The sequence below is a fragment of the Acipenser ruthenus genome, chromosome 3 (assembly GCF_902713425.1).
Source record: "Acipenser ruthenus chromosome 3, fAciRut3.2 maternal haplotype, whole genome shotgun sequence".
In the NCBI taxonomy this organism is placed as follows: domain Eukaryota; kingdom Metazoa; phylum Chordata; class Actinopteri; order Acipenseriformes; family Acipenseridae; genus Acipenser; species Acipenser ruthenus.
The window spans coordinates 71,091,589-71,109,367 of NC_081191.1; the positions used below are offsets into that span (position 1 = coordinate 71,091,589).

The 17,779-nt window shown below is 38.2% G+C and overlaps 1 protein-coding gene across 1 annotated transcript in view; it reads left to right on the top strand.

Moving 5' to 3' along the window:
- prkdc (protein kinase, DNA-activated, catalytic subunit) overlaps nt 1-17,779 on the top strand; it is a 66,325-nt gene continuing 48,546 nt past the window's right edge. The window contains exons 1-21 of the mRNA XM_034058436.3: nt 1-260; nt 1,033-1,109; nt 1,219-1,323; nt 2,268-2,342; nt 5,231-5,336; nt 5,932-6,044; nt 6,399-6,498; nt 6,621-6,676; nt 6,765-6,795; nt 7,875-8,032; nt 8,939-9,085; nt 9,375-9,539; nt 9,842-10,010; nt 10,353-10,402; nt 11,112-11,240; nt 11,405-11,557; nt 12,566-12,681; nt 12,830-12,989; nt 13,194-13,280; nt 14,389-14,508; nt 16,451-16,610. Coding sequence (XP_033914327.3) covers nt 89-260; nt 1,033-1,109; nt 1,219-1,323; nt 2,268-2,342; nt 5,231-5,336; nt 5,932-6,044; nt 6,399-6,498; nt 6,621-6,676; nt 6,765-6,795; nt 7,875-8,032; nt 8,939-9,085; nt 9,375-9,539; nt 9,842-10,010; nt 10,353-10,402; nt 11,112-11,240; nt 11,405-11,557; nt 12,566-12,681; nt 12,830-12,989; nt 13,194-13,280; nt 14,389-14,508; nt 16,451-16,610 — 2,449 coding nt within the window. The 5' untranslated portion in view covers nt 1-88. The remainder of the gene's footprint in view (nt 261-1,032; nt 1,110-1,218; nt 1,324-2,267; nt 2,343-5,230; nt 5,337-5,931; nt 6,045-6,398; nt 6,499-6,620; nt 6,677-6,764; nt 6,796-7,874; nt 8,033-8,938; nt 9,086-9,374; nt 9,540-9,841; nt 10,011-10,352; nt 10,403-11,111; nt 11,241-11,404; nt 11,558-12,565; nt 12,682-12,829; nt 12,990-13,193; nt 13,281-14,388; nt 14,509-16,450; nt 16,611-17,779) is intronic.

A 17,779-nucleotide genomic window follows, 5' to 3' on the forward strand; every position in this document is an offset into this window, starting at 1 on the left:
CCATGTGGTTGAGGTCAGAGTGAGAGGGTGGGTGTACATTAATTTGCTTACAGAGGAAGTTGGCAGTTGCTGAGCTGCAGATGCAGTTATGGCTCAACCTGGTAGCTGCAGTGTTGGTGCTGGGGGGATTCAAGGGAACCTGCATAAACTCCACTCCTTCCTCAACGCCACAGACGCCAAAAGCGCTGCGGTTGAATCACACAACCTCATTGGCAACCTGGGTCAGGAGTGCATGGTGTCCAAAAACGAAAACGAACTGGGTGGGTATATTAGTATTGGTACAATACTCGAAATGCCTTGTCTTATGTCCTGCTCGTGCACACTTAAACATTATAGTTAAATGGAGGATTAAGGTGCATGTACAACATTTTTTGCGCACTGAGAAAAAAAAAAAAGATTTAAATATGTGCAAAATGTGTTTGTGATTACTTCCTCGAAGTTGTACAATGGGGGAGCTACAGTACTGCGACACCCACGACACAGATTTTAATAATAGTACTCGTATTGTTGCACTCGTTGTAATATCCCTTACAAAAAAGTACTTACTATAGAAACACAATAGTACTGGACTATAGTAAAATGAGAACACTATAGTACTACTGTAGTACTGTAATATAGTATTACTATACAATATTATAGTACTGTAGCCTGTAGTACTGTGGTTAATTAATTAAGCTAATAAATATGCCCTTTCAAGTTAAGATATGAGAACAGACAGCTTACCTGAGGGATGTATTTATATTTTTTTTGTGAAAAAAAACCTATTTACTTCTAAATTATGTCAGCTGGTCATGCATGATAGTCTGAATTTAGAACCCGATTTACAAAGTAACAAGTGTTAAATACACCTGGCTCCCATCCTCCACAACAAGACAACTGAGACAGAGTTGCCTGACCCTCATGCTTTTTGTTCGGTTTTTATGGAAATATATGCAAATTATGTTTGCACCCCAAGCTGGGGACAAGATACAATAGACTTCCTATAGTATCTCAGTGTCCTGTATACCATAATTCTGTTTGTTGTTTCCAAAGTTTTACAGACTTCGCTAATCTTCTCCAAAGAAAATGGATTGCTGGCTTTTGTGCGTAAATCCCTCAATATCGAAGATGTAAGTTTTAAAAATCTATAGCCACGCTTTATTCTGTCAACATTAGAGTATGGTTTGACTAAATAAAAATACATCTTAATTTTTAGGCATTGTATTTTTGATTTTACAGTTTCGTGACACCAGAGAGGAGGCCTTAAAGCTTTTGACAACTTTTCTCGATCGGATAGCACATAAAGTCAATGGCTGGGAGAAAAACTATGCGTGTGATATTAAGGTAATTCACTCAGAATCGCAATGTACTAGCAATTCTCAAGGTTTCACCCTTTTGTTAAAAAAAAAAAGCCGCAGTTGAAAGTCTAGACTGCGCTGTGTATACTGGGAAGTTGTCACTCACCCCTGTAATAGTGTGGTCTCTACATGGTAGGGTTGGAGGACAGTGGTGGGACACTACAGTGAAGCCTGCATTACCACAGCTGCTGTAGCTATAGCGTCATTTAAAATACATTTCAGTCTCATCAAGACAGCACCTTTGACAAACACGAATCATGGGATGCATGTGCAGGATTACACAGATATTGTGTATATATATAGAGAACTGATTTTAATGAAAACTAGGACCTTCATTAGCAGTTATTGAATTTATTATAATCTCGAGATGTATAGATTGTGTGTGTCGGAGGGGGGTACGTATGCTCTGGACATACTTATGAAGAGAATCTAAATGTGTAGGTATATAGAGTCCCCCCTGCTGGTCTGTGTGTCAATATCCGTATATCACACAAGAGTTTTACATGTATTTAGAGAAGCGATGCAAGGATGGAAATAAGACTCCTATTACATAGCAGTTTCACCCATTCCAGGTTTTATTACAAGCTTGGTTAGCCACAGTGTCTAGGTAACCAGCTCATGTGTCTGTTAAACTCATTAAAATCAGAAATGGTCAAACCGCTATGTCCATGCTTGCAATGATTCAGTTGTGATGAAACTTGATCTGGACATGCTTTAAGATACAGTATCTAGAGTATCAGAATCAGCAGGTATGTGAATGCATCTTTCTATCTGCCAGTATGTCAAACTTATATTATTATATGCTCATTGGATTAAGGTAATGGGGATCTATGTTTTCACTTTCCTGATAGCACTGATTTTTGAATTCACAACTGTGGCGAGAGAGAAAATGTCACTGACTTGCTTGTTTCTGGTAACTCTCTTTCCTAGGATACATGCCTTGTTGTGTATACCAAGGACAGAGCTGCAAAATGCAAAGTGTCAGCTTTGGAACTTCTTATCAAGGTATGGGATTATTTTTAAAGAGTATTTTCAACTGTGCATAACAACATATTATATATGTAAACAGATTTCAAGATAGTCCTCTGGTTTCATGATGAGCTCTGGACTCTTGACCGGAGGGTCGTGGGTTCAATCCCCAGTGGGGGACACTGCTGTTGTACCCTTGAGCAAGGTACTTTACCTAGATTGCTCCAGTAAAAACCCAACTGTATAAATGGGTAATTGTATGTAAAAATAATGTGATATCTGTATAATGTGAAATAATGTATAATGTGATACCTTGTAACAATTGTAAGTCGCCCTGGATAAGGGCGTCTGCTAAGAAATAAATAATAATAATAATAATAATAATAATAATAATATGAAACAATTGTATCGTAAAGAGCGAAGAAAGTTAGATACTAATGCCAAAGCATTTACCCCAGTATATACCCCTGCTGATTTCACAGAACTAGCTAGAAAAAAAGAAATTCGCCCATTGAGTGTAATATCAATTTTTTATTTTCCTTTTTAAACTTAGCATTGGAATAAATACGTTGTGTTCTTTGAGCTCAAACTCCACAACCTGGGTACTCAATTATTTTAGTGAAGGTCCAAAATTCTTGGTTACAGCAAGGTCAAGGTCCGGAGCACATTTTCACTCCCATCCCCATACCGACAAACAAGCACAGAGCTACACAAATATAGTTTTACATATGTTGTTGGTTTGAGAGTTCTTTACTAGGTTTAAAGGAGTTTTTGGGAGAATCAAAACTCTGTCTCATTTGCACACACAGCACATGTTGGTGGATGGTGGAATGATGCGATATCTGACGTGGCTGTGGTTCTGTCCGTTGCTCTACCATTGCTTGTAAAGTGAAGTTTCGTACACACGAGTAGTACAGTACGGTACCATATTGTGTGCTTTCCCTGAGTCAGGAGTACCAACAGCAACACAAATACGTGTAGACTCGTATGTGTTTTTAAAAAGAGCAATTGTATTGTATGTTTTACTGGTAATATTTTTTTAATCGGCTTGGAAAAGCTAATTATCAAAATTGGGCTTTGTAGCTATGAACATTGTATCTTAATTGTGTATTTTCAAAAAAATTAAGTACTAATGACAGTTGTTTTATTAGCATAGAGAAGGGATATGTTGCCGTTCCATAGTCAAAAGTACTGTGAGTGTTTTGTTTGTTTTGTCTTGCAATTGCCTTGTGTTGTCTTGCATGTTACAGCCAACACAGTTCTGGAGCTGTCGCCAAGGGCCAGTCACTAAATAAATTGTATCATCCACCGCGAGCACTACTGCACGCACCCAGGACTGGTGACCGAGTATGAATTATTGTAGGTCAGATATTGTATTTATTAGTTGGGACTGCAGTCCCGTTATTGTTTACCCCGTGCAGTACACATTGTTGTGTAATGCCAGGGGATTATTGTTTAGGTCACCAGACCTGGAATATAAAATAAAGATTCACTTTTCCAAACTGGATTACAAGGCTCTGCCTGTTTAATTACCGCACTGCATCACTCCTGCACCTGATTCCACCCAGCCACTTTGCCACAACTCCCCAATAACTCCCAGTATTAAAATAAGACATACTTGTCAACACAGATCAGCTGTTCTGAAATACAAGGTTCTGTGGTTAAAATAATATTGCAGGAGATAGCTGATCGGGTTAATGCGGTTGGTACTGTAAAAGTGGAGATCATACACTGCCAGGCGCTCTGGCAAGATGAACGTCAGATTGTAAACTAAACTGCAGGGTCTTCTCACTCTTCTGGATCATGTTCCAAGATATCTCCCTCCTCTTGATGTACAAGCACACTGTAACCTGGCATTTTCTTACAGCAATGAATAGGCTACAAACGTGATTTATGCTTTCCAACCAGTAAGCAGCCTATCCTGTTCAGACGAGTTAACAATGCAATTTAATGTATGCGTTACAAATAACAAAATACTTAAATGATGTTATTTTTGTATAATTAAAATCATTTTTTTTATTATTACTATTGGCTTAAATACATGTTCCTAAATACAGGAATTATGCTAGGAAATTATACCGTTAAGACACATTTCATTCTCCGCCTGGTCTGAGGCACATGTTAATTATAATGCCAGTAAGGGTCAGTTAACGGCACAGTACAGATTTATGAATCAGACGAAAAATATGCTAATGAGAAAACTGGTCTAAGGGCAAGTTATTCTAACGTTGTGATGAGTGATGTACATGCATTGCAAGTGAGTACATTCAACCGTGTGTTTTCTTAAATTTTATTTTTTGTTTTGAAAACCCAGACTTATTGGTCACATGTTTCTGGCAAATCACAAGCAGGCTACAATTAACTGTCCAGGCATTCTCTAGCTACCGCATGCAGTATAGTCATAATTGACCATTGAGAGTCCAGGAACCAACAGAGTACAAGAAAATTCATAACATGCAAACTCAAGCTGTGCAGCAAAATTGCATGCATATTCGTTATGCATTAAATTTAAATGTCATACATAATTAATATTTTTTCAATACGTAAAATATTCCTTACACAGCTTATCTGGAGCACTGTAAGTGATTAAGACATAGTCATCGTAATACAAGGAGTAAAAATTTAGAAGTAAAAACAAGAGGAAATAATGTATCCCTAGGGACCTGCTTATGTTATGAACTTATGCAAGTACAAAACATTTCTTTTAATTGTAAAATTTGCAGCAAAATTTAAGCGCCTATACTATAATTTTTTTTATTTTATTTTCCACTCTGAGTGAAATTGTTAAAAGGACTCATTTTTAAAATAATATGTTTTGCCTTTTAAATATGTTTGTAGTGTGTTGTAAACAAATAATATTAGACATCTGGGTGCTGTGTAATAAAGTAGTATATATAATAAGTTGTGTTATTTTTGTGTTTCAGCTGCTTCACATTACAAGCCCCTGTTTGCTTCAAGAGTTTAAAGTGGGAGATATGTTTAATAAATTTTATGGAGATCTTGCACAGAAAAGTAAAATACCTGACACAGGTGAGACATATATAAATGTCCCTTTTAGCTATTTATACTTGTGTGAGATTCTTGAATGGAATTGTATAGCTTTGTGTTGAGTGGAGGATGATCTGTGTGGGCTATCAGACTGAGCAGTAATATCACTGACAGCTAGGAAAAGGAAGGCAGAGAACAGCATAAATAAATTATCGAATGCTTGGTCTGGAAGGACCAGCACTTCGAGTACTGTGTGCATTTGTGGTCACCACAACACTAAAGGGACATTGTGACCCAGGGTAGAGTCCAACAAAGAACAACAAGGTCTTAGAGGAATGCGCTATGAAGATAGGCTGAAAGAACTTAATCTGCTTAGCCTATAACTCAGAAGAAATAAGTGGGATATAATTTAAAGTCTTTAAAATCTTTAAAAGAGTTTGCAAAGTTAACCCTAACCAGTACTTTCATGATGCTGAATCATTTGGACCCTTTAAGACCCAACTTGACAATGTTTTGAGATCAATCAGTTACTGTGAACCAGACGAGCATAGATGGTCCGAATGGCCTCTCGTTCATAAATTTCTTATGTTCTTATGTTTCTGAGACTTGCTGCTTACAAGTGTTCTTTGCTGTCTAGTGCTGGAGAAGATTTATGAGCTGCTTGGAGTTCTGGGAGAAGTGCAGCCCAGCGACATGCTTAATAATTCTGAGAAACTTTATCGGGCCTACCTGAGTGAACTGAAGTCACAGGTAAGTGGTTAGGGAATTCTGTCCATGTAGAATAATAGAGGAGCTTTGCAATCAGGAAGTGCCATTAGATAAAATCAAGTTCAGATTTCCAATGATAATGCTCAGGATATACCAGGACATACAGTGGTTGGGTTACCTAAATTATTTACGTGTTCAGATTTTTTTTAAAAGACACAAAAAAGTGAAGCTGTGGTGGGTTTATGTGTTATTAACCTACTGGTTTAAACTTCAGGTTGCTAAGCTTTAAAACCATTTTAAATGTTCTCCTTTTTTACACTTAAAGATGGACAGGTACTTCCATACAATATATCCTGGGATTCTCATAATCTCAATTACTTCTTTCATTTGATTTAGATGACGTCTGCAACAAGAGAGCCCAAGCTACCAGTGGTAGCTGGATGTCTGAAAGGTTTAACAGCGCTTATGATAAACTTTACCAAATCAATGGATGAAGGTATGGTTGCACGGTTGTTAATTGATGATTTCACTTGTGTGCTATTTTTAACATTTTAAATAAAGCATTTTATTTGTAAATAGTCTTTTACTGGGTTTTAAATTTGTTTTATTTTTGTGCAGATCCCAAAAGTTCAAAGGAAATATTTGATTTTGCACTAAAAGCTATTAGCCCCCAGGTAAGTAACCTTTTTTATTCCATTGCTGTTTAAGAGGTTTGTATAACTTACTAGGTTATCTAACAACCATTTACCTATGTTCTTACAGACAGAGTTTAAAAGATATGCAGTACTTTTGGGTGAGTCTTCCTTTCTTTCTTTATTTATTTATGCATGCATGCTTCAAAAATGCAAAAGAAAAGTTTGGTATTCATGGTAATTATAATAAATGTGCAGTGTTTTTAAGGTAGAAGAATGTAAGGAACAAAATATTGCCTTTACTACAGCTGTACTAAACATTATGTGCATCATAGGCAGGGTATCTAAGGGTACCTATTTTGGTAGTACCTTTCAGGTCATTTGGGTTTCCCTGTAGTTACTTTTGGGGAGAGAAATTCTCCTTCCAAATGCAAATTACCTAATTAATACGGAGGGTATATTTAAATGTTTCTGTCTGCGTTCCAATTTGGCCTTGCGCGACGACTGATATCATGCATCTTTCTTAAACTGGATGTACAAGAAGTTTTTAGGTTGTTGAAGAACCGCAAGTGCAGCCTGCCTCATTTGGTCACCAAAAAAATATAATAAAAAAGCAAGGGAATCAAAACAAAAAACCAGACATAGTTACAGAAATACAAAATTTATATATATATATATATATATATATATATATATATATATATATATATATATATATATATATATATATATATATATATAAAAAATGTATATTAAGTAAGAAAGCACGGTGTATTATCTATGTATTATTTGCTAAACATTTTTTTTTACTGCATGTATTTGTTATAAACCTATTATACACTTACATATATAACATATACACGTTTTCCTACAGAACTGTAGCTTCTGGTAGTCTACAAACAGAGATAAAATCTAGCACTTTAAGCTAATGATATATAAATTATCCATTTTCAAAATACTGGTCATATTTTGGTGCTCTAGGTAGCCCGCAGCAATAATACAGGACACCACTGGCACAAATTCCCAGCTATGGTAATGTAATACATTTTGGTGTACAAAAGTGACTTTTTTTGTCCTTGGCAGGTACCCATGATAGCGGCTACTTAAGGCTTACGTGCTACGTCACATTCTAACGACAACGGAGAGAGAATTGGGAGTTTCTAAACTACATGGAAACTCTACCGTAGTTCTACTCTTCCAGTTTATCTGCAAATTTAAATCATTTTGGTTTTATTTTCAGCTGGACTACGTTTGTTTGCGAAACACGCAGGTCAATTCGGTTCCTGCCTCATGGACAACTATAGGTCACTTTATGAAGTCATGTCCAAGTGGTGCGGCCATACAAACATAGAGATGAAAAAAGCAGGATATCATGCACTGGAGGCCTTTCTGAAGCAGGTACGTTTTTAACTAAATTACTATGAAAGCAAACGATTTTGGGGGGGTCGGTTGGGGTAGGGGTAGGTGGGGTAATATTTATTTGTTAGGTCCAGCACTGGACTTTTTATAATCCTAAAATGTTCTAGGTAGGGTGACCACCCGTCCCTAATTGTAAAGATCAAGTCCTGGTCCCGGACTAAATGCCTCCGGGATGAATTTGTCCCTGATTTCTAGACAAAGTGCAATCTTAGTTTAGCGGCACAGTGAAATCTGTCGGCAAATCTGTTTGGAGCAAGCCCCACATCATTTTGCAATGCCTTACACAGCTCCAGAATGAGTGACACATTGGATAGCAAATCTAAGACTTGACACTGATCTGATTTGGCAACAACTAACAAAATACAATTTGTAGAATATTTTAATTTCATTGTTTTCTTTGTTTATGCGAAATGGCTGACTCAAAGTTGAACTGACACTGATAGTGATACGTTGGTAAAGGAAGGAGTACCCTATAGGACGTGCTCCACGAAAGACAAAAAGAAAGCACCTGTGCAAATTCAGACAGGAATGGGTTATAACAGTCATGCACGTAGATTAGGGAAAGTGCTAATGATTCAACAAGAGTTTTTATACATTATGTGCAAAATATTTTGGAATTGGATACTGAGGTGAAAACGCTGTCATGCATTCAAACTTGATAAGTTGATATTTAATTTTTAATTACTGTTATTAAATATACAGTATAAAATATGTACATACACAATCCCCCATCCCCCCCCCCCCCCCGTGTCCCATTTTTCCATCTTGAAAAGGTGGTCTCCCTAGTTGTAGGAAGTTTTGAAATGTGAGAAAAAAATAAATGGAAGCCAGTAATGTGGATGTTTAGTATATAGATTTCTTGTGGAATGTCACTTCTATCTCCAGGTTGCCCTGCTGGTTGCTGAGAATGCCGAGTTACACAAGAGTAAGCTGGAGTTTTTCATGCGGCAGTTCTATACAGTCATTCGAACACTGGATTCCAGTACCAAGGAGCTCTCCATTGCCATTCGAGGATATGGACTCTTTGCAGCTGTACGGTTTGCTCTCCTTTTATCATTTTAGCTTGTTAATCATTTCACTTTTTTCTTTTTTGTGCTTTTATAAGTAGAATTCATTTAGCATAAATGCAGTTTGCCTTGGGATACAAATATCCAGTTATAACATTTGCTCTCTTTCCAGGATGTAGGGGTTAAATTGACCCCCTTAACACACAAAGCTTAGGCTCATCTCATTTAAACTCTAAATTTGTTTTTACCACACTGTCACGATATTGACAAGGGGTTAAACAAACTAGTGTTCATTTTCATTCGCTGTTTTTCAGCCCTGTAAAGCAGTGTGCCTGGGGGATGTGGATTTCATGTACACAGAGCTGATTCAGCGCTGCAAGCAGATGTACCTGACTGAGACTGACACAGAGGATGACAATGTGTATCAGCTGCCCAGCTTTCTGGACTCCATTGCCAGTGTCATATTCCACCTTGACAGGGTAAAAATTGATGATTGAGCCTATTTATCAACATTGTATAAGACAGAAATCAAAACCACCTAATATTATGTGGCCCATATCTGGTTAAAGCCATAATAAACCATTTGTTTATATATATTTCTTAAATCTTTACCAAAAAAAAAAAAAATCATTCACTAACAAGTTTGACACTGAATCTGCAGCTTGTAAATACTGAAAAAAGGAAACCAGAAGTCTATTTCTCTTACCACAAACATTTGGCATTGGCATTGTATCTTCACGCTGTGTTGGTTTGGTAGTAAGCTGTGTGGTTCTGTTTCCAGATTCCTGAAGTGTACACCCCTGTGCTGGAGCGCCTGCTCGTTGTCCAAATTGACAGTTTCCCGCAGTACAGTCAGAGGATGCAGCCTGTCTGCTGCCGCTCCATTCTCAAGGTGTTCATTGCCCTGGCAGGGAAGGGGCCTGTTCTCTGGAGCTTCATTAGCACAGTGGGTGAGTGACATTGAGCACCCCATTCATATCGCTGTTTGGAAAGGACTCAACAGTTTATTATAAAATGCTTAGAACGAGCCCTCTGATTTGAAGTTTTGCTTTGTAAGCTGGAACATGTGGGAGCACAATAAGTGATATTTGGTCATCAAGTATTCTGGATTCCGTTTCTTTAATTTGAGCTAAGCGTTATTTAGCAGTTATGTTTTGTATTTCTGAGCTGACCTTTTTATAACTGCTATTCTCATTAGTACTGTACTGGGTAAAGACAGAACACAAGTTTCCCGTCGTACATTTTATTTTTTGGCAGACATATAATATGTTGGCATGTGGTTTGTTTTTCAGTGCATCAGGGTCTGATTCGTGTCTGTTCTAAGCCAGTTGTTCTTACTGGGGTGAGATCATGCTTATTTATTTACTTTTACAATTTAGAACATTCTGAACCTTGCTTGTTGCTCACATTGTTATTGTAAAAACCATGCTGCATGGAACTCAACTGCACCTGCAGTTTAATTCGTTTCATGGAGAGATTTTGTGAGTAAGTGTAATCTTATCTTTATTTGAGTGTTGAAACTAGACGTTAAGACAACTTTTACCTCAGCCTTAAACTTGCCCCTTAAATGCCTTCTTTCCTGTCATTAACCAACCAGTTGGTTCTCGTAAAGACTTGCAGCCAGTGACAAGCTCTGACCTTGGGGGTGTTAGTTTCTGTTTAATTTTAGAAACCTTTAGTATTAAACACATTTAAATGTTGAAACTTTAACATAATGGGAATGTTTGTAACCAGTCAAAAAAAGCCATCATAAGAAACCCTTCATCACTTTTACTGCAACGAATTACTGCAACGTGACTAATTTAATTTAATTTAATTGTACATGGAAAAGACTGTGGAGAGGTATTGAACATGAAATAAATGAGCCTATACTGTACACTAAGACTAACACTTTTATACAACAAGCGTTGAGATATCTAGCAGTTAGTTTCGATATCTCCAGTGTCAGTATGCTGACCTCCACATTAGTTTCGATATCTCCAGTGTCAGTATGCTGACCTCCAAATTACTCTGTCAGCTAAACCTTTTTCTCTTGGTTTTTTACTTTTCAGGAAGAAGGGGGTCAAGAGGGAGGCCAACCAGTGGAAAAAGGACAGGTTCACACAGGAAAGTGGAAGGTCCCCTCATACAGGGACTACCTAGACCTGTTTAGGAACCTTCTGGAATGCGATAAAATGAAGGTAAACAGTGTCTCTCTTACTGTATATTATTGTCTGTACCTATTTAACATAGTAATAAGTGCAAGAGTGGTTCAGTATGGCTTTTGAGGAGCCATACAGTGTTAGCCCTTCTTAATTCTCACTGAATGTAAACGTGTTTCAGATATTGTGTTCTCTTTCTGCAGGACACTGGATTCGTAGATGGAGCCTTTGACGTCCGAAGTTCGTCTCTGCACTCCCTGAATCGTCTGCTTTATGACGAGCTCATCAAATCAATACTGAAGATCATTGAGAAACTGGACTTGTCCGTCCAGAAACAGAGTGCTGACGAGCAAGAGGTGGGAATCGGGCTGTTAATTGCATTATTCTATACAGTTTAATCTCTGAGCAACCAATGCTGGCTTATATGGATGCCATGATATATCTCAGGAAATGGCATTGTTTTTGGCAATGCTTCCTCGGTGACAACTCCAATGCTAAAATATGTAAAGCAATGTTTGGAGTACAGCTTTGGATTATACAACAGTGGAATGAAGTGACTCGCCTGTTTCTATAGAGATATTATGTGTATGGAATCTGCTGCGATAAACCCGGAGTCATAAAGGCTTACACTTTAAACCTCAGCAAGTCAGCCTCCACCTTCCACTGAATGAAACTAACACTCACCTGACACTGAAGGGTCTGTCTTTGAAATACTAATTAGAAAAAAAGATGACCTGATCCTATTCAGATACTGTCCTTTTTTTTTATTTGATTTAAACAACAACAGAAAAATAACAACAACAAATTAACAAAGGAAACCATCAAAAAGGATTAGTAAAACTCAAAACCCACAGGGTTAATGGCAACATTAAACTGGTTTAACTGAGGTTTGTTTGTTTGAGACTTTGCTGCTAAAATATTTTAAATCTATATTTTTAAAAATTACACAATGTGCTACTGTTTATATTCAGTTGCAAAGACTAAGTAGTCTATACATTTTTAGACACATGTACACACACTACGACAACGTGTCAATTTTGACATATGAATCTTGGAACGTTTAAGTATGGTTTAATTTAACTGGTCTAACTGGGTTGTACCAGACCTCAATTTAGTAACAAAATACGTCGTACATCCAGCTCGGTCGCAGTTTCTACTATATGTACTGTTGATTAGTTCGAAGAAGGCACTCTCTGCAACATTTGTCTTATTTGTTTTATCGTAAATTTTGTCTTAATTGTTTTATGTCAAAAGAAATACAGCCTATAGATATAATACGTTTCAATTGTATTTACTGCATTCCAGGTAACTGATGGGATTTATGGAATTACGAATGTGATTTATGATTTCACTTCACATTACAGGGGAGAAGTGATGCCAGCAGTAGCATGTTAATACCTTCTTCTGACCCGGCTGCAAACCTTCAGCCTAGCAAACCCAAAGACTTCACTGCCTTTGTCAACCTGGTGGAGTTCTGCAGGTAAACTTTGTTTGATTGCAGTATGTATTTATTTTTTGCTGAGATATACTAGCTAAATGTATTGCAGAGGAAAATGACCTCAAATCATTTTATTCTTACTTGGAACATGTTTCCACAGTCTTAGTTTTTTTTCTGTATTTTCCTGCAGTGAGCTGCTCATGAAGGAGCACGTTGATTTCTTCGAGCAGTGGGTGTACGGACTGGGCCATGAACTTATTCTGCAGTCGACAAGATTTCCCCTCGTCAGCGGATTCTATAAATTGCTTTCTGTTTCAATGAAGATTGCTAAGAGAATTAAGTATTTTCAGGTAATCTTGTTTTATTTCACTACTAATTCAGACTAAACCTATGGCTACCCATATGTTGTATCTCTAATAGGTCCTTTAGTAGGTAGCCTAGTTTGGTATCAGTGAACAGTAATAGATAGCAGAGTAATAGGAGCCTGCTTGATCTCATCACTGAATTACTAAGTGATGATAGTAACTGCACAGTTGCTTTTGTGTTTATGGCAGGGAGTGAGTCCCAGGAGCTGTAAAACCAGTCCCGAAGACCCGGATAAGTATGCCTGCTTTGCACTCTTTGCAAAGTTTGGTAAAGAGGTAAGCACCATTTTTCTTATCTCTCATTTTCCTATTTAAAATTTATGATTTACACTGCTCCCTCGCTATAACGCAGGTCTCTGGGGACACACAATATGAGCTTTATAACCAAAGAGTGTTATAAGCGGGGGAGTGGGTGGGGGCCGCCGCAGGACATATAACACGCATCTGACTAAAATACTAAATAAAATAACCATGCATAAAGCACCATGTAATCAACGCTATATTTTTAACAAAAAAAAAAAAAATTCCCACTCGTGGATCATTTTAATTAGCAGTTTTTAAACTATGAATAGCCGGCTAAACAGCTGTCGGGAGTTCAGGTCGAAGTGACAGACAAGCAAACCAAGTGCCCCAGGTTTGGGTGCCGGAGCGGGGCTGAAGTGTCTCGTCTCCTGGAGAAAGCTGCAGCTCCTCTCGCAGCAAAAAAGTAAATACATTAGGAAAGATAACCGCGTAATAGACCCAATGTTTAATTAGTTATAAAATGAATGCTGAATAAGATGTCTATGTTATAAAGTGCCAACACAGCTTTTCTTCAGTTCAGACACTGTATCAAAAGGGAGAGACAGAAACGGAAGTTAGACTGAGAAGTTGTTTACAGTTTGAACACCGGTACTGTATTTACTGTAGAAATATTGCATGCATCACTAGTATAGTGAATTGGGGGACATGCTGTAGGAGCGTTATATCCGAGGCACGTTATAATCGAGAGCCTTATAGTGAGGGAGCACTATATTCTGTTTCAAATTTTAAACTGGACCTGCCACTGGATCCTTCTGCAGTTTGTAATCCAATCTGCATAAAGGCATTCATCTATCTCCCATATTTTCCTGATAGTATAATTATTTTGCAGCACCTCCATTATTCCTACGTATTTTTTCTAGAATCTGTGCTTTTAAAACCAGCCTCTAGTATCTATTGCATTGGGCGCTCATTTGGGAACTACCATCAAAACAACTTGGCCGAATAAATTCCTTAGGTACGTATTCCAAACTCATACTCATCCCAGTGGCAGATGGAAACAAGACATTCATTTTAAACTGAGAACAAATGCTATTAATACAATGTGAATTCCCTCATTTATAATTCTTCATGTTTCTTCCAGGTCTCTGTCAGAATGAAGCAGTACAAGGATGAACTCCTCGCATCTTGTCTCACTTTTGTTCTCTCACTTCCTCATGACATTGTAGCTCTTGACATCAAGGCCTATATTCCTGCCCTTCAGGTTTGTACATCTAAAAAAAGATTCAAAGCTACAATCTCCTTCTCCTTTTGCAATTTGATTCAAAACCAAATGGTGCAATTTACATTATTCAACACTTCGCTTATAATCGCGCATACTCTGTACAGCAGTGCTTTAGCAGGGGGCGGGAGGGTGTGAGCGGCTCGTCCAATTAAAACCAGGGATCAGACTGTCCTCTGCTTGTGTGTGGTGTTTTTTTTTTGATGCTTCAGTGCAAGGCAGATTGAGGGTAAAGCACAAATCCATGTTCTTGCAGGAGGTGTTTGAATTGAGTGCTCTTCAGGTTCTGTTTGGCACATGTCGACTACTATCACAGTAAATTCCTGACTGTAACTTGGCAGGAGTCACTTGATCTATTGTGAATTTGGGGGTCAGTGGAGTTTCATTACGTTTACAAAATGTAAATCTAGTAGTTTTGCACCAGGTTTACATTTAGCAGGTGAGGTCCTGAAAACAAGAAACCACAACAGCAGTTGAAACAGGAGCACAATAAAGAGACAGTGAAGCCGAAAGCAACAGTTACTGCTGTGGTCAGGGCCCCCAAGGGAACTGTTTCATGTGCCACCTGGCCTTAACCTGAATCGGAATCATCAGCCATATGATAAGCCAATTGGAAGTCTTGACACATTCTGCTGCTGTAACTGGCTGCACCAGTACTACATAATAGTGTATGGGAAATGCTGAATTGTTTTGAATCCTCTGAGCAGGTCAGTGGTTGCTGCTGTTTTTAAACCACACTGGAATCATGTATTCTTGTATCTTTTTGCAGCCATTCCATCAGACAGACAGGTTCATCATAGCATCTGCACAGTCTTGAGAAAGATGGGGAGCACACTTACTTTTACATTAAAATAGTGTTTAGTGGCTCCCGAGTGGCGCATCCAGTAAAAGCACTCGCTAGAGTGCAGGATGCGCTATATAGCCTGGACGTCGCGAGTTCGAGTCCAGGCTATTCCACAGCCGACCGTGGACGGGAGCTCCCAGGGGGCGGCGCTCAATTGGCCGAGCGTCGCCCGGGGGGGAGGGAGGGTTAGGTCGGCCAGGGTGTCCTCGGCTCACCGCGCACCAGCGACCCCTGTAGTCTGGCCGGGTGCCTCCGGGCTTGCCTGTAAGCTGCCCAGAGCTGCGTTGTCCTCCGACGCTGTAGCTCTGAGGCGGCTGCACGGTGAGTCTGCAGAGTGTAAAGAAGCGGGCGGCTGACGGCACACGCTTCGGAGGACAGCGTGTGTTCATCTTCGCCCCTCCCGAGTCAGCGCAGGGGTGGTAGCGGTGAGCTGAGTCTAAAAATAATTGGGCATTTCAAATTGGGGTGAAAATATTAAAAACTTATTGGCAACGACTAAATTTATATAAAAAAAAAAAAAAAAGTGTTTGTGCCCAATCCTAACTGAACAAAAGTTTATCCATATTGTAGAATTGGTTCCACACATATAGTGAACACTGAAAACAGTATAGAAGGCTATCCTTTCACCTTGATGTGGAGGTCAGAGGTCAAAGACCTAACACTCCATTCATGTGACCTATTTTACTGTGTGACAATGACAGATGGCACAGAAAGCATCATTTTAGTGTACTGCGCTTTGTGTGACTAGTGACTAGCAAAATGATAACTTAAAGCTACACTTTTTTAAAATCTAGACTGCAGTACCTTGATGGTACAACTATACAGTGAAAAATGAACTATATCCAGATATGAACTTCTAAATATGGGATCTTCATTTTTGTAACCTATTTTAATGGTTAGCATAGAATTCATGTTTTGTGTCAAGGTATCTGTTTATTATTTATGGTACCTAACCATGTCAATCACAGCTTGTCAGACACTTCAGATGCATTTTTCTTAGTTTCATAAAAGTGTACTAATCAAGTATTTGCATGACAGTTTCAGTTGCATTGTGATTTTTTTTTTTTTTTTAAACACCAGAATTCTTTCAAACTGGGTCTTAGCCACACCCCCTTGGCCAACACAGGCCTATATGCCCTGGAGAACTGGTCGCAATTTATACCCAAATATGTGATGCAGCCCCACTACAAAGATATCCTGCCTTACCTGGATGGCTTCTTAAAAACAACAGCATCGAATGGTAAGGGACTGGTACTTAACATAGACTTGGTTGAAATTTTTTTTTATTTACAAATACAGCCAAAATATTTTAGGTAACTCGAGACAGTTTGGTGTCCAGGTAGGTAATTAATGAAGCATCCCTGTAAGGGAGTTTGTAGGAGTTTGTCAACCCTCCACCTCTGCTGCACTTCTTTAACTCTGGCGATGTCAATGATACAGTCCACATGCTTTGAAATAGGGTCTTGAAAGTATCTCTTATTGTCACCCCACTGCGGACCAGTACTGCATCTAATGATAAATTAGATCTATTTTAATGATCTAAACTGCAGCAGATCTTCACTTGATTGTGGACCTTTTTCCACTGTATTATTTTTTTTTATTATTTTTTTTTTTTTTTACTAATATTATTATTTAGTGACTTTAGAAAGTGCAGGGTTAGAATAGCGTGATACTGGTCCAAACGACTAGTATCTTTTGAAACTTGGTAGTCCTGATGTAAACTTACTAGTCCTTATGTGAAGTGCCTAAGTTGGAATCATCATCATCAACAATAGTTGGGGGTCCCTAAAAATAGGCTTAAATAATATTTTACTAAAAAATAATTGCTGTTATAAATTTCGATTACTAGTGTGTGCTGAGAAACTGACACTGACAGCACCAGACTGGATGACACAGGAAAAAAATTCTCTCAGCCTGTGCCCTTGCCGACCACAAAGCGCTGCCTGAAATTGACACCGATGACACAAATAAAATGTTTATTTTATTGTTCATTACACGTGTTGATATTTACAAAAATGCTGGCTGTTTTGTGGAGTTGGGGGTTACAGCCTGTTAGTGATTGATTAAATAACTATGAATTACTACCTACAATAATTAATGTACTCATGTACACATACAGTCTTCATTAAAGTCCCAATCTAAAGATAGTACGTTTCACTGTAGCCCTTGGGATGAAATTGTTAGCTAGGTGGCGACCGTATTTTTTTTTTTTTTTTTTTTTTTTTTAATTAGCAGTGGGAGAAAACTGCTTCAGCAAGTAGGGCCTACAGTAGAATCTGCCAGACCTGACGGTCACTGAATTTACTAGGTTGGATACTATTAATAATGAGAGCATAACAAATACAAAAGAAAAACTAGGGAAACGCCGATATTTTCAAGAAAGCTGGGGGACTTTGTATAAATTGATTT